Source organism: Pithys albifrons, chromosome 6 (genome assembly GCF_047495875.1).
Source record: "Pithys albifrons albifrons isolate INPA30051 chromosome 6, PitAlb_v1, whole genome shotgun sequence".
Taxonomy (NCBI): domain Eukaryota; kingdom Metazoa; phylum Chordata; class Aves; order Passeriformes; family Thamnophilidae; genus Pithys; species Pithys albifrons.
This window is the reverse complement of record NC_092463.1, coordinates 2,920,689-2,936,709: the sequence shown is the minus strand read 5'-3', so window position 1 is coordinate 2,936,709 and position 16,021 is coordinate 2,920,689. Positions and strand designations below refer to the sequence as shown.

Here is a 16,021-nt window from a genome sequence, read left to right as displayed (position 1 = left end):
AGGCTGGGAGAGCTGGGGGTGTCACCTGGAGAAGTGAAGGCTCCAGGGAGACCTGAGAGCCCCTTCCAGTGCCTAAAGGGGCTCCAGGAGAGCTGGAGAGGGACTGGGGACAAGGGATGGAGGGACAGGATAAGGGGAATGGCTTTAAGCTGGAAAAGGGGAGATTTAGGATGGATATTGGGAATGAATTGGTGGCTGGGAGGGTGGGCAGGCCCTGGCACAGGTTGGGCAGAGAAGCTGTGGCTGCCCCATCCCTGGGAGTGTCCCAGGCCAGGTTGGACAGGGCTTGGAGCAACCTGGGACAGTGGGAGGTGTCCCTGCCCATGGCAGGGGGTAGAACTGGATTATCTTGATGGTCCCTTCCAAGCCATCCCATGATTCCATGAAAACAGTGGTGATAGTTGCCTGTGGTGGCAGATACAGGAGACCTGGAGGTTCCACTTTATGTTTATCCATGGATAAAAGCCCTTCTGCAGAGTGGCTTCTGTACTTTGTATTCTCCACAGCATGTGTCAAATAAATATGGGAGATGTCATTAAACCCCCTCTTAACTCCCATCAGCACCAGGAGCATCAGCTTGTCATGGCTACAGCTTTATTACCCCAGTCTGACAATAATTTTATAGGCTGTTTATCTCCCTGTTTCAAAGTATCATTTTTCAAGTGTCGTGACCAGGGGCTGGAAGGATTTTTGTTCAGTTCTGAACTTTGCTCTGCAATTAAATCCCCGCAGGGGAATGGAGGGGACTCAACTCCAGTGCACTCATGTTTTCATTAAATTGTAGATTCTGCCCCAAGACAGCCACTGTCACCCAGCAAAGCACATCAGCAATTCTGTTGGACTCGAGAGAAATGAAAAGAGCTCTGGTTGAAAGGGTTTTTTTCTCTGTAGTTACTGTGGAAGGAGTGGCCCTGGCATGTTTGAAGGAATTTGGGTTTCCAGAGGTCAGAGGGAGCAGCAAGGAGGGAGAAGTGGGTGCAGCTTATACAGATGTGTGTGTGTGTGTGTGTGTGTGTGTGTAAAAAATAAATATATAAATAATATGTATATAGATAGTAAATATAAATAATTTTTTATTTATATAAAATGAAAAATCTTCAGCATCTTTGGGACCTTCAGCAACTCTCTTGGCATTTGACCTGTCCTGTGCAGGGCCAGGAGTTGGACTTGATGATCCTTGTGGATCCCTACCAACTCAGGGTATTTCCTTTTCCCTCTCCCTTCCCTTCCCTTTCTCTTCTCCTTCCATTCCCCTTCCCTCCCCCTTCCTTTTCCCTTCCCTTTCCCTTCCCTTTCCCTTCCCTTTCTCTTCCCCTTTCCCTTCCCCTTCCCCTTCCCTTCCCCTTCCCTTCCTCTTCCCTTCCCCTTCCCTTCCCCTTCCCTTCCCCTTCCCTTCCCCTTCCCTTCCCCTTTCTTTCCCCTTCCCTTCCCTTCCCTTTCCCTTTCCCTTTCCCTTTCCCTTTCCCTTTCCCTATCCCTTTCCCTTTCCTTTCCCTTTCCCTTTCCCTTTCCCTTCCCCTTTCTTTCCCCTTCCCTTCCCTTTCCCTTTCCCTTACCTTTCCTTTCCCTTTCCTTTCCCTTTCCCTTCCCCTTCCCCTTCCCTTTCCCTTTCCCTTTCCCTTTCCCTTCCCCTTCCCCTTCCCCTTCCCCTTCCCCTCCCCCCCCCTTCCCTCTTTTTCCCTATCCCAGCACCTTTCCTGCTCCATGCACCACATTAACCATTTTTGCTCCTCCTGAATATTTGGGGAATATTTGCTGTATCCCTGATTCTGTGGGTGCTGTGAGGCTGTGCCTTCATCCCTCCTGGACACATGGAAAAGGAAAACCCACCAGAGGAACCATATCAGGTTTTGTGCAGTGATTTTTAGGGATTGGTTGTTGTTGGGGTTTTCTTCTCTTTTTTTACTTGCAGCTTTAAATTTCGCTCCTTTTCAAGTTTTAAAATATTTCTCCTTACTTTCCATGCCTGTTTTCCATGCACTGCATCCCAAGGGAGCAGCAGGTGGAGGGGAAGGTCCATCCCACGCCTGAGCCCACCCAGGGCACTTCCCAGCTATTTATTGCTGGAATTCTCCTCTTTGAAGGACTTTTCCTCCAGCTTCCCCAGAGGGGTGTGGATCCAGCCAACACCCAGCCTGAGGCTTGGAGAGCCCCTGGCAGCTCCTTGGAGCTGGGAGTGCTGGATCAAGGTGTTATCAGCAGGAATTTGAGCTTAAAGGTACTTTAATCCCCCTCTCGAGCTATCAGCTCTGCCTGCACTGGGGGGTTTGTCCACACCTGTATTTTTTCAATTAGATGTGAATTGAAAATCAATTTTAAAATTGAAAAAATACCCAAAATTAACAGCAGCCACTTTTTTTTTATTTTTCTATAAAATCCCTTCGGCGATTTCAGCCCCTCTACACCAAATTCATTGAAAACTGGGAATTTTGGGGTTGGGTTTTTTTTTCTAAGTAGATTATCAGGTAAAAAACAATAATCTTTTGCAGGAAGGAATGGTTGGTTTGAGAGTTGCTTTGAGTGCCTGCACTGTATCTTGGGTATAAAGCATTTATATATATATGTATGTATATATATATATATGTGTGTGTGTGTATATATATATATATATATATATATATATATATATATATATTTATATATATTTTTTTAATATATACACATAAATATATATATGTATGTCTGTGTATATGACATGTATGTACACATTTATTTTATATATGCACATATTTTGCATGTTTATACATTATATGTGCATATAATTTGTTTTTTCTCTATGTTATCTGTTTATATGTGGTGTAAATGTGTATATACATTTGTTAAAATGCCTGATATTTACATTAAAAAATATATATTATATAATTATATATTACATATTATAATATATGACATATAACATTTTATATAGTACATATACATTATATTCTTTATTTCTATTTTTATTTCTATTTCATATATTATTTGTTATATAATATTTATTTTATATCTATATATTATATTTATATATTTTATTTTATATATTTATGTTATATTTATATTTTATATTTAGACAGTATATTTTAATTTATATATGTAAATATTAGGCATATTAACACATATACATACATAATTTTATATATTTATGTTATGTTTGTATATTTATACTATATATTTTAATTTAAATATGTAAATATTAGGCATATAAACACATATACACACATAATCTTATATATTTATGTTTTATTTATATATTATATTTATACTATATATTTTAATTTAAATATGTAAATATTAGGCATATAAACACACACACATAATTTTATATATTTATGTTATATTTGTATATTATATTTATACTATATATTTTAATTTAAATATGTAAATATTAGGCATATAAACACACACACATAATTTTATATATTTATGTTATATTTGTATATTATATTTATACTATATATTTTAATTTAAATATGTAAATATTAGGCATATAAACACATAATTTTATATATTTATGTTTTATTTGTATTTTATATTTATATTTATACAATATATTTTAATTTACATATGTAAATATTAGGCATATAAACACATATACACACATAATTTTATATATTTATGTTATATTTATATATTTATATTATACTATGTATTTTAATTTAAATATGTAAATATTAGGCATATAGACACACACACATCATATCTTTACATATATATGTATATGTATATATGTGTGTGTGTGTGTGTATCTATATATATATATATAGATATATGTATATAAATATGTATAAATATATAAATCTAAGGAATGGTGTAATGGAAAGCCATTTTTCCATGTCAGCTTCCCAAGTGTTACTAGACCAGAGCAGGGATAATCCTCATTAACCCCACCTGTGGTGCTCACACATCTTTGGGAAAGAGCCAGGACCAGCTCCTATGGAAAGACACCCAGTGGGATGGGTGGCCTTTGGTTCTGCCGTGTTTTATTCCGGAGGAGGATGATCCTTTTGGATTGCTCCCATGGGAATGCTGGAGACTTGAATCCATTGCTCTAAAAGCCATCATTTATAATTAAGGAATGAGCTGAAAGCTCTGCTGTGGCTGCATCCGCTGCTGCTCCAGAGGGGAAGAGTTTTGCAGGGAAATGAGCTTCAGCTGCAAACCTTTTGTCTCCAAAAATCCATCAGAAATCCAGGATCCAACCCTGACAGCCCTGCAGAATTCCCTCTGTACCTACTCAAGCTTATGCAGGAGCTGTTTAGTAATCTGTCTCCAGTGTTCATGTGATGGAGGTTTTTGTAGGATCTCTGCTATCCTGTGGATTTAATCCTGGATCTGTGCATGGAAGGGAATGTGGTCCTACCCACAAAAGCCTTTCCCAAAGGCAGACACCACCACTGCTCTCCAAATATCCATGCAGTGGGATTTCACCATCCTCTGGGAAGGGGGAAAAAAGGAGGTTTATTCAGTCTTCTCAGGGCTCTGTTGTCCTGACAAGCCCATCTGCCATAGGGGATATCCCAAAATAACAAGGAAAATGCAGTGTTTACACAGTGCTGGAGACTTGGATACAACTGCTGGTGAGTCCTGAGAGCTGCCAAGTGTCAGGAGTGCTCCTGAAGGAAGGAGCTGCCACAGCTTCTGCAGCAGCAAGGCAGAAAAGGGACTTCTAAAAACCACGGATTGGCAGAGGGGAAAGCATTTGGAGCCCCTGGGATAAATGGGATAAATGGGCTGTCAGGAAGGGGGGATGGCACTGCCTCAATTTCCTCTGCCCTTCACCCAAGTGCAGCCTCGTTGCTGGAGTGGTGACTGTGTGTGTGTGTGTCCTGTGAATTAAAATGCACTCCTTGTGCATCTCAATTAAGGCTGATTTTCTGCTGCTGGAGTCGTAGATGGGAATTCAGCAGTTGCTGTGGGAATTAAAACCTGCAGTTGGAATTAGTGCTGGACAAGCTGGTGGGATGTGACTGCCACAAGGCGCCGGCTCGGCTTGAAAGCTAAAGATGTGTCAGGTTTAAAACACTTTATTGAGCAGCCCTTCACTCCTCCTTGTAGTGTTCTGTCCTCACAGAGGTCTCTGTGTGATTTAAGAGGCCTCCTGCATCCCCAGGACCATCTGAATGGCTTTCCAAAGGGAACAGCTCCGTGGGGTTTGCTGTACAAAACGTCCTGAACGTCGCTCGTGCCACGTCTCAGCCTCTTGGCACAGTTTTGGAGCCAAATGCAAAACAAGGCTCTTCCTGAAAAAAAAAAAAAAAAAAAATCCCAGCTGGCTTTCCCAGCCCTCCTGGACTCCCAGGAGCCGAGATTTGGGTTCAGGCAGCTCGGGAAGGTGAGGGATTATTTTTGATGGCGGGAAGGAAGCGCCGTGCTTCCCTTTCCCGCGGGTGTTGCTGCTGGAGTTGGGCTCCTGGAACTGCCTGTCCCCAGTCTGAGCTCCAGCTGGTGCTGACAGCCCCAGTTCCCACATCTCTGCTGCCTTCTCCTGGCACATTCCCTGCCTGGAAGGGGAGCAGCAGTACCAGGGATTTGTTGGGACCCTTCTACATGTGTGCAGGTCATTTTGTAGAATCCTGGAATGGTTTGGGTTGGAAGGGACCTTAAAGATCATCCAGTGCTACCCCCTGCCTTGGGCAGGGACACCTCCCACCAGCCCAGGTTGCTCCAAGCCCTGTCCAACCCAGCCTGGGACGCTTCCAGGGATGGGGCAGCCACAGCTTCTCTGGGCAACCTGTGCCAGGGGGTGCCCACCCTCCTAGCCAGGAATTCCTTCCCAGTATCCCACCTAGCCCTGCCCTCTGGCAGTGGGAGGCCATTCCCCCTTGTCCTGTCACTCCAGGCCCTTGTGAATAGTCCCTCTCCATCCTTTTTGTAGCTCTCTTCAGGTACTGGAAGGTCACCCCAAAGCCTTCTCTTCTCCAGGCTGAGCAATCCCAACTCTCTCAGCCTTTCCTCATAGGAGAGGTGCTCCATCCCTCTGATCAGCCTGGTGGCCTCCTCTGGAGTGGCTCCAACAGGTCCATGTCCAGTATATTTAGCAGCTCAGAGGAGCTTCTGGATCTACAAAGATTTTCAGCCAGACTTTGGACCTGTATAACCCTTTAAATTTGAAGTTTGGGTTCTCTAAAATGAACCTGATCTGCAGTGCTTGGAGACTTAACTGAGCCCTGATAAATATGAAATGGCCAGTTGATAAACTGATAATAGCTGATAAATATGAATAAGCAGATCAGTATGAGGTGGTAAATATGAAGTGGCCAATGCCTGACAACAGTAGATGGGAAAAGCATAAGCTGAAACAAGAAGCCTTGTCCTAAAACCAACCCCAACAAATCAGTAACTTGTGAATTGGGACCCTGGTGAAGGTTTATAAAGCCTTGATCAGCTTTAACCAGGCTCCTGCCATTCCCTGGCCTGCAGGGATTGCTCCAGGCAATCCTGGATCCCTGGCAAAGCACCAAAGCTTCTCCTCAACATGTTCAGCTCAACCCCACGAGGCAGCTGCTAAACATTTGCCAACCTCTTTTATATATAACTACCCCTTGGGACAGGCACAGACCTTTACCATCCTGGCTGGAACCGTCATCTCCCTGCTAATTTCCAACTGTTAATTACTCCCAGGCCCAAAGATGATGCTTTGTGCCATGGCCTGAAAGGTTAATATGCAGCATAAACCCCAATCCCCTCTGTTAGGCATAAATGTTAGTGATTCCAAACTCTTTTTTTTTGTCTCCTCCTGATTTTCAGTGCCAATTGGTTCAGCTTTCAGTAGGGCAGAAGTTGGACTTTATCACCAGAGTCCATTGTAATGATTTCTCGGATTTTTCTCCGAGTGGCCAAGGCTTGTGCAAGTTTGCATGCTTTTCTATATTTGGGTTTGTTTAATTTGATTGTACAAAGCTGTTGAAAAGCCCAACTGAACGTTCCCTCTTTCTGGAGCCAGGATTGTGCCATTAAGCCAGGAGTTTAAAGGCAAAAAAAGGAACAGCTCCTGCTGGGTTTTCTCAGGAACCCTGAGAACGAGATCCCACTTTCAGAGAGGGACAGAAAAAGTTTATTTGTCACTTTGTTCTTGTCTCAATTAAGTTCATGCATGGCTTGTGTGGATAATCTGCACCGTCATGGAATCCCAGAATATCCTGAGCTGGAAAGGTCCCACAAGGATCACCCAGTCCAAATCCTGGCCCTGCACAGGACACCCCAACAATCCCACCATGATGTTGGTGCTGGGGTGTGTTCCTTGGCAACTTCAGCCTGTTTGGTGGTGAGACTGTTGCCATTGGCTTTGGATTCTTCTGGATTTGCTCCTGGCTTTCTGGCCTTGCACAGGCTTCACTCCTGAAGGATTCAGGCAGGAGCTGTTGGAATAAATGTCAGCTGGTGATTTTGGTTTGGGTTAAACTGATATTTCATGCTGGAAATCCAGGATCACAGGCAGATCTGGAGTTGAAAAGTGAAGTGTTTTATTAATTGTATTAATTTAGATATAGATTAAATATTATATTTAACCTGATGCTTTAACCTGGAAATTACTAAAATTCAAATAATCCACATGCAAAGTCTGTAAGTTGGAAACTCCCTGGTAACTCTCATCACTTCCAGTACTGAGTGCAGAAGTGTCCCTGTAACTTGTTCTGCAGCCTCTTGAGATTGTGCTTGCCTGGATGACATCCTTGTTTTTTCCTTGGGAATGAGAGTTTTGGGTGGTGCCATCAATGCTGACATGTCCCCTGGTCAGTATTTTTGGGTGTGGAGAGTTCAGGCTAAGCAGAGCTTTGCAAAATGCTGGATCATTCACTTCTTTTCCTTCTCTTTCTCCTGCATGGTCAGGAGATGTTGCATCATCAGTTGGACTGGAAGATGCTCTGCAGGAATTGGCACAGGGGCCATTGGGAGAGCAGGACAGGGATTGGTTAAAAACATTCCAGGTGTTAGGAAAAATACTGCATAACATCTGTGGTTTGGAGTTATTTCCATGCTTTGGTTTCCCAAATGGTTCCCAACTTGGAGGTGACCTCCAGAGACCCCAGAGTTCCATCCCTCCATCCATTCCCTCCTTCCATCTCCTGGAAGGAGATGTGGCTGTTGGATTTTGCATTGTTGTTCCTTTGGGAGATAACTCTTAGTTTCATTTGGGAATTTTCCATGTTTTTTTCCTAGAATCTGAAAGTATTGGGAGAAAATAGGAAGTTTCTTTGAATTTTCCTTGCAAACCTCCTCCTAGTTCTGCTTTCCATGTGTGCCAAGGTGACTGGACTCACCTTTGGATAGCACAGGTGTCCTGGGTAGTGGGGATGGGGAAAACCCAAGAATTGATAGTTATCCCAAAAAATTGTGCAAAATCCTTCCTGGGGAAAGTGTCGGGTCAATCCTGAGCCTTTGGCTTCGTGTTCCAGCCGGGGTCACTCTCATGGACAGTTGTGTTCATCCTTATTCCCCTTGGCTTCTTCCCTGCTTTTATATCCATGATGGCTTCAAACCAGCATTGAGCACAAGCAGTTGTTTGTATCTAAAAGGGGCTGCTGGAGCTTTTTGGATCCATAGTTGCCTCTCAGTTAAACACATTTAAACTTCTTTTGTCCTTTGAAGGCTAATTCTGTTCCCGCTTTTAACTGGGAAAAATGGGTTCTTTGTTCCAGACGTCAAGAAGGACTGGTCGGATCACGCGCTGTGGTGGGAAAAGAAGAAAACTTGGCTCCTCAAAACGCACTGGACGTTGGATAAATACGGGATCCAGGCAGATGCCAAGCTCCAGTTCACCCCTCAGCACAAGCTGCTCCGCCTGCAGCTGCCCAACATGAAGTACGTCAAGGTGAAAGTCAACTTCTCCGACAGGGTCTTCAAGGCTGTTTCTGACATCTGCAAAACCTTCAGTAAGTGCTGGAGAACCTCCCACAGGGAGGTTGGGGTTTGGTTTGGTTCCTGCATCTCCTTTGGTGCACAGGTTTGTCCCACAGGTTTCCTAAATCCAGTGGTGTTTTCCAGCTTGAAACACCCAACAGTCACTTGGGCATCATCAGCGTGGATGTCCACTCGGTTTCCCTTCCAGATCTACCCTTTTGTGTGCAAATCCTTAAATAATGGGGCCAAGTGAAGCAAAAACTTGGAAAAAAATGCATTTTCTTATGCTGAGTTCTCTTCCACAGCAAGGCTGTCCTTAGTTTTCATAGAATCATAGAATGGATTGGGTAGGAAAAGACCTCCGAGATCATCAAGGTTGGGAAGTACTTTAAGCACAACTGGCATTTATTGAAGTGTTTATTTCAATTCAGTGCCTTGGGCTGTGTTGTGTAGCAGTTCTGGGGTCACCACCTGTCCTGTGTGGTGGTTCCTGCTGGCTCTGGAGGGAGAGGATGAGCCACTGGAGTCACAGAATCAGTTGGTTTGGAAGAGACCTCCAAGATCATCAAGTCCAACCCTCGGTCCAACTCCAGTCCCTTTACCAGATCATGGCACTCACCTTAAAAACCTCCAGGGGCAGAGAATCCACCCCGTCTCTGGGCAGCCCATTCCAATGCCTGAGCACTCTCTCTGCAAAGAGTTTTTTCCTGATATCCAACCTAAACCTCCCCTGGCAGAGCTTGAGCCCATCGTGTCCCCTTGTCCTATTGCTGAGTGCCTGGGAGAAGAGACCAACCCCCACCTGGTCAGAACTTCCCTTCAGGCAGTTCCAGACAGTGCTGAGGTCACCTCTGAGCCTCCTCTTCTCCAGGCTGAACACCCCCAGCTCCCTCAGCCTCTCCCCACAGCACTTGTGCTCCAGTCCCTTCTCCAGCCTCCTTGCTCTTCTCTGGCCCCGCTCCAGCCCCTCAATCTCTTTCCTGAACTGAGGGGCCCAGAACTGAACACAACACTCAAGGTGTGGCCTCCCCAGTGCAGAGTACAGGGGAAGGATCACAGCCAGGTGAGGCAGTCGCAGCTCTGCTTGATGTTAAAGCTGCTGCTGTTGGGTTGTAATTTTTCTCCCTGCAAATTTATGTGCTGGATGAAAAACAAACCCTGAAGTGGGAAACCTGCCAACCCTGTGGGTTCTCTCCTAGTGGAAAATCACATTAGAGATGAAGTGATGATGCTTCACTGTAAAACTGTCTGGTGGAGGGAAGGAACTGAGTCTTGCTGTCTCCACCTCGACTCCTCTTCACCTTCTTTTCTGTGTTGAGGAGAAGCCCGGAAGAAAGGAGGGATCATTCCCTACCATGCACACAGGGTTTGGATCAATCTGCTTTCTACCCATCTCCACAAATCCCTCATCCCAAAAGCTGATGTTCCTTCCTCCCCACCAAAAAAAAAACGCAGCAAGGAGATGGTAATTCCACCCTGAGGAACTCAAGTCCTCTGATTTGGAGTCTTTCCTTCCAAAAAGAGTCTGCAACCCAACCTGGGCTGTAGTAAATCTATTTCTGCCCTCAGAAGGCAGCTGAGGTTACTCTTGGCTGACCCAGTTGTCTGGTGAGGCAGGAAGAGCTCAGCCTTGTGTGCAGTGTCTGGTGCATCCGTGGTTTGGGGGGTATTTATAGCTGGTTACAAATCTTTGCTGTTTCTTTCCTGGTTTTTTTGGTGTTTTTGAAAACACAAATATTGGGCAAGCTGTCCTTAAAATAGAAAAGGCTTAGCCAGCATTATTTCCAAGTGGATTTTGCTTTTCCCCCTGTGTCCCATTGGCATTTATGATGTCGTGCTAGACAGGGAGGTCACTTGGTGGCTGCTGAGTCTCTCCAGCAGTGAGTCATGTCAGGAAGTTCTGATGCATTTAATCATGGAACAGAAGATCTGCTGCTGCTGCTGCTGAGCAGTCAGGGCCTTACATGGGCCTGAAGCAGCTTTATCTTCAACTCTCAGTGTACTTATGAACAAACCAGCAGAATAATCCTAATATTTAAAGATCTGGAAGGGGGAAAAGCTGCTGGGAGAGTGGCAGCCCAGCCCTGGTAGAAGCTCTCTGAGCAGGCAGCAGTGACACATCCATTAAGGATGTTTGTGACTTCCATGGCATCCAACATACTGCAACTAATGTTCCTGATTTTGGGGAAAGCAGGATTTTTTTACTGGAAATTTCACTTTTCTTTTAGTGACTCTTACCAGCCTGAGCTCTTTAAGGACAGACAGGAACAGTGTGGCCCAATAAAGTGATTTAATCTTGTTTAGCCCTTGCTTTTGTGTTTACTGAGAGCCAGATGTCAAGCAGACCGATTGGGAAGATGGTGACATCAGCCCAACATCAGCTTGAGGGAAGAGGAGATGGGGATGTGTGGAGGCAGCAGTGCTGGAGCTGGAGGGGCTGGGATACTTCTCCCTGGACCACAGAGATATTTGGATACCTGTACAGATATATAATGTATAGGTGTTCAAATGCCACTGTAGAAACTCCTGCCTGTGAGGGTGGGCAGGCCCTGGCACAGGTTGGCCAGAGAAGCTGTGGCTGCTCCATCCCTGGGAGTGTCCCAGGACAGGCTGGACAGGGCTTGGAGTTAACCTGGGCTGGTGGGTGGTGTCCCTGCCCATGGCAGGGTGTGGAACAGGATGATCTTTAAGGTCCCTTCCAACCCAGGCCATTCCATGATTCTCCTTTTTTTGCTTTCCGAGTTAGTGTTTTTCCTGCCCCATTTTTCTCCATTAGCATTCCCTGCTCAGGTTGGCTCATACCCCATATTAATCAGCTAATCAACCCAGGCACTCAGCAATAGGACAAGGGGGCACGATGGGCTCAAGCTCTGCCAGGGGAAATTGAAGTTGGAGATCAGAAAAAACTTCTTTGCAGAGAGAGTGCTCAGGCATTGGAATGGGCTGCCCAGAGAGGGGGTGGATTCCCCATCCCTGGAGGTTTTTCAGCTGAGCTTGGCCGTGGCACTGAGTGCCATGATCTGGTAAAGGGACTGGAGTTGGCCCAAAGGTTGGACTTGATGATCTCGGAGGTCTTTTCCAACCCAATCCATTCTATGATTCTGTGATTGATTCTAATTGTCTTCTCAAGGAAAACATAGCAGATATTTCAAGGTTGAAGGGTTAAAAAACGATCCCAGCATAGCCCTTGTGTCTGCAAATCTCTTGATTTCTGAAATTTGGATCCAGGGGAGTTGGGACAGGACTGTGCCTGTGAGTTGCTCATATTTTGGCTGTACCTGTTTGCTCATGTTGCCCCCCGGATACTTAATTACACACCTCAGTAATTTTAGCATAAAGCATCATTAATGAGTAATTGAAGTCATTCCTGCTGTTGCCAGGACTCTGGATGGATGTGTTTGTAAAATCCTCGATACACAAGCAGGAACACACATGGGTGGATTATTTAGGTCAACCTTTGCTTACATTCCCTTGAAATTGTACCCAGAGGTGTCACCCTTTCAGTGTGTGGTTGATTTTTAGAGAGAAGTCTCTGTTCTTGTGCAAAGGGAAGTTATTCCAAAGAGCAGCTCCCTGTGGCTCCCAGGAGGAAGCCCCGAGGTGGCTGTGGGAAGATGCCGGAGCCACTCACACATCCCTCACTTTCTGGGAGGTCGTGTGAAGCCGGAAAAAAACCCAGTCTCATTCCCAGTGGCTGCATTGCAGCCCCTCCATTCCCACAGCGACCAGGCAGGAGGGTCAACAGCATGGATTGCCCCTGCCTGTGGCAGGAGAAGGGAAGGGGAGAGGAGAGGAGCAGGTTTTGGATGGAATGGGCAGCCCTGATCCAAAGGGTGGCCTGGAATGCTGCCCGGGAGCAGCTGCTGGCAGGGAGCTCTGGCCCGAAGGGCCAGCTTTGATCTGCAATTAAAGACCAGAGAAAGAGAAAGTAAAACTTCACTTTTATTTCTTTTTTGGAGCAGCAGGGATTTGTGCTTCCTGCTTGGCACAGGACATGGAGGTTGGGATGGGATGTTCCCGTGTGTCCCCCTCCTCTCATCATCCCACTGGGAAGATATTTCTGCCCAGAAAACAGCCCATTGAAATTCCAAATGTGATTTGATGGAGCTGCACTCAATGTTTAATTGGTGTGAGTGGGAATATCCCTGTTGGATAGTGGAATTTGGGGATGTAGGAGATGTGGCTCTGTTGCAGAGCTGCTGCTAACCCATCATCTGACATAACAACAAATGGAAAAGTCCTCTTTTCTCCCATGGTGAGGAGGAAATTCTTCCACATGAGGGTGGTGGGCAGGCCCTGGTATAGGTTGCCCAGAGAAGCTGTGGCTGCCCCATCCCTGGAAGTGTCCAAGGCCAGGTTGGACAGGGCTTGGAGCAACCTGGGCTGGTGTCCCTGCAACAGGGACATTGCAACTTGATGGTCTTTAAGGTCCCTTCCAACCCAACCCATTCCATGATTCTCTGATGGCTTTGTTTGATTCCAGCCCAGCGGATCCACTCATGCCCTTAAGCTGCTTCCTTCCAGCATTCCCTTTCTCCTACTGCTGCCTGTATTTTTTTTCCATGTGTCCTGGGAGCACTAAGGGACTCCAGGCAGGCTCTGCTGCTGCAGTGTGGGCACGTGGGAGAGGAAAAGCAAACAGCAACATGTGAGTGTGAAAGTTTTTTCCCATGCCTTGGTGTTTCCTGCCCCGGCAAAGCTCCTTCTCCTGGGGAAACAACATGTGTTGGATCTGCAGGGTGAGGGGAGATGCTGTGACAGCATAAAGACTAACATCCTTCTCTTCCTCTGGCTGTGAACTTTGGGACCTACACCACCCTCCAACCTGAGCACAGGAGCAGGGATCATCCCAGACCATGCTGGTGGGAGCTGGGAGCGCAGGGAGGAGGATGCAATGCCAGAGCTGGGAGGATGGAGCTCTGGGAGGAAACACTCCAAAATTCGTGACTACTCCCTCCCTTTCCCACCCTGAGGCTGTGTAAGACTGAGAAATTCCCTTCAAGCTCTGTTTTTTCCCCAGTCTCATAGAGCATCACACCCAGCTCCTCCCTTGTGTAATCCTCAAGTTGCTCCATGTAAATCCGTCACTTGTTTGGAAACCCAAGTCTGCCAAGCATCCTGTGCCAAGCAGTGCAGTTTTCCATGCCCACATCCCATCTCAATCTGATCCCCAGCTTCCTGGGGGTGAGGGATGCTGGAAAATTGGGACCCTTCTTGCATGGAGTGAGGGTGGTCCCATCTCTGGGAGCTTGTGGAGCCGAGCAAGGAGCGATGGGACGCGGATGGTCCTGGGAGGGTGATGAGCTGCTTCCCATCGCCTCTCCAGCCCCAAGAGGAGGTTCCCGAGATTCTGTGAATGATGGGAAGGTGACAGCCAGCCTTCCTTGCTTCCCTCTCCAGCCACCAAATGCAACCCGAGCCGAGGTGCCAGTGGCATTTGGGAGTGGTGGGATGCAAGCCCAGCCCAGGCAAGGCGACACCGTCCTGTAGTCCTGAAGCCGAATGTGACCCTACCTTTTTTTCCCCTTTTAAATGGTCTCTGCCCCAGGACAGAACGTCCTCTGACTTCTGAAGTATTTGCAATATTTCCACGCCCTCCGTTGCCAGAAGGACTTCTATAAAAAGCCACTGTTTGTTGATTTTTGGGGTTGCTGGTTTTGGTTCTTTTTTTTTGCAGAACTAAAACCCTTTGGTAGTCAGAGACGTGCAGCGTTCCCAGGGCTTGAGCCACATCCCCAGCACAGCTGCTTTCCAGGAGGCAAAGCTGTCTGGAGTTCAGAGAATCGTAGAATAAGTTCATAGAATCATAGAATATCTTGATTGGAAGGGAACTACAAGGAGAGTCCAACTCCTGGCCCTACACAGGGTTAGGGTTAGGATTAACCTAACCCTGAGAGTCCCAAGATGTGTTTATCCATTATAAACCTGTTAAACCTTCTGTGCTTCCTTCACAACCCCCTGATGAAGTAGTGCTTTTCCTTCCTACCTGAAGGGAAGTTCTGGCCAGGTGGGGGTTGGTCTCTTCTCTCAGACACTCAGCAATAGGACAAGGGGGCATGATGGGCTCAAGCTCTGCCAGGGGAAATTGAAGTTGGAGATCAGAAAGAAATTCTTTCCAGAGAGAGTGCTCAGGCATTGGAATGGGCTGCCCAGAGAGGGGGTGGATTCCCCATCCCTGGAGGTTTTTAAATTGAGCTTGGCCGTGGCACTGAGTGCCATGATCTGGTAAAGGGATGAGTTGGACCAGGGGTTGGACTTGATGATCTTGGATGTCTTTTCCAACTCAATCCATTCTATGATTTCATTCTATGATTCTAAAATTATGGAGTGAAATGGAGTGCTGGTAGATGCATATGAGCATCTCAGGGTGGGGATTTGAGAAGCAACACCAGCATTCAGGAGGAATTTCCTCACAGAAAGGATGGTCAGGCATTGGGAAGGGGCTGCCCAGGGAGGTTTGGAGTCTCCATCCCTGGAGGTGTCCAGGGAATGACTGGACGTGGCACTCAGTGCTGTGGGCTGGGGAACAAAGTGGAGATCAATCAGAGGTTGGATTTGGTGGTCTTGGAAGTCTTTTCCAAACTAAATGCTTCCAGGATCTCGGGATACAGTCAGGGGATGCTCAGCATCATCGGGGGCAGCGTTCACGTGGAGACGGACGTGGTGAAACACGGGTGGGAGGCTTTGCTGCCTTTCCCTGCCACGAGCAGAGAGGTTTGGCAGCAGCACAGCCATTTCTAAATATGTCCAGGGGATGGGTGTGGAAGGAAATCTTACCATTTCCAGAGCTGGCCAAACTGCAACGTACTCAGCTCTTCAGCTGTGAGGGCTGAGTGTTCCGCTGCCAACGGCGGCGTCTTCCCCTTTTATTGCCTGCCCCTGTTCCACTGTCGTGCAGGATCCAGACCAACCCCAGAAAGTGGTGTCAGGGAAGTCAGGAGATTTAATTACAGTGTCTGAAATGGAAGAAAACTCCCTATTCTCCCCCCTCTCCCCACCCCTGGTCATGTTCTGCCTGTCAAGCAGCATCAGGTTGTGTCACTGTGTGAGTCAGTGAATTTTTTCATCCTTACTCTGCTGTTGACAGAGACCCTTTAAATAGACTCTCATGCTGAAGACATGAGGAGATGCTGGCAGAGCCAGTGCTACTCCTTCCTTGGAATTGCTGGGATTGCTCTTTATGGGCTGAGGCAGAGGGTGT

At 46.4% G+C, this 16,021-nt stretch overlaps 1 protein-coding gene across 5 annotated transcripts in view; it reads left to right on the top strand.

The window, feature by feature from the left end:
- The window catches only part of FERMT2 (FERM domain containing kindlin 2), a 56,321-nt gene that overhangs the window by 13,244 nt on the left and 27,056 nt on the right, over window positions 1-16,021 (top strand). For all 5 annotated transcript variants that reach the window (XM_071557231.1, XM_071557230.1, XM_071557233.1 and 2 more), the window contains one exon: window positions 8,619-8,852. In XM_071557231.1, the coding sequence (XP_071413332.1) occupies window positions 8,619-8,852 (234 nt within the window). The remainder of the gene's footprint in view (window positions 1-8,618; window positions 8,853-16,021) is intronic.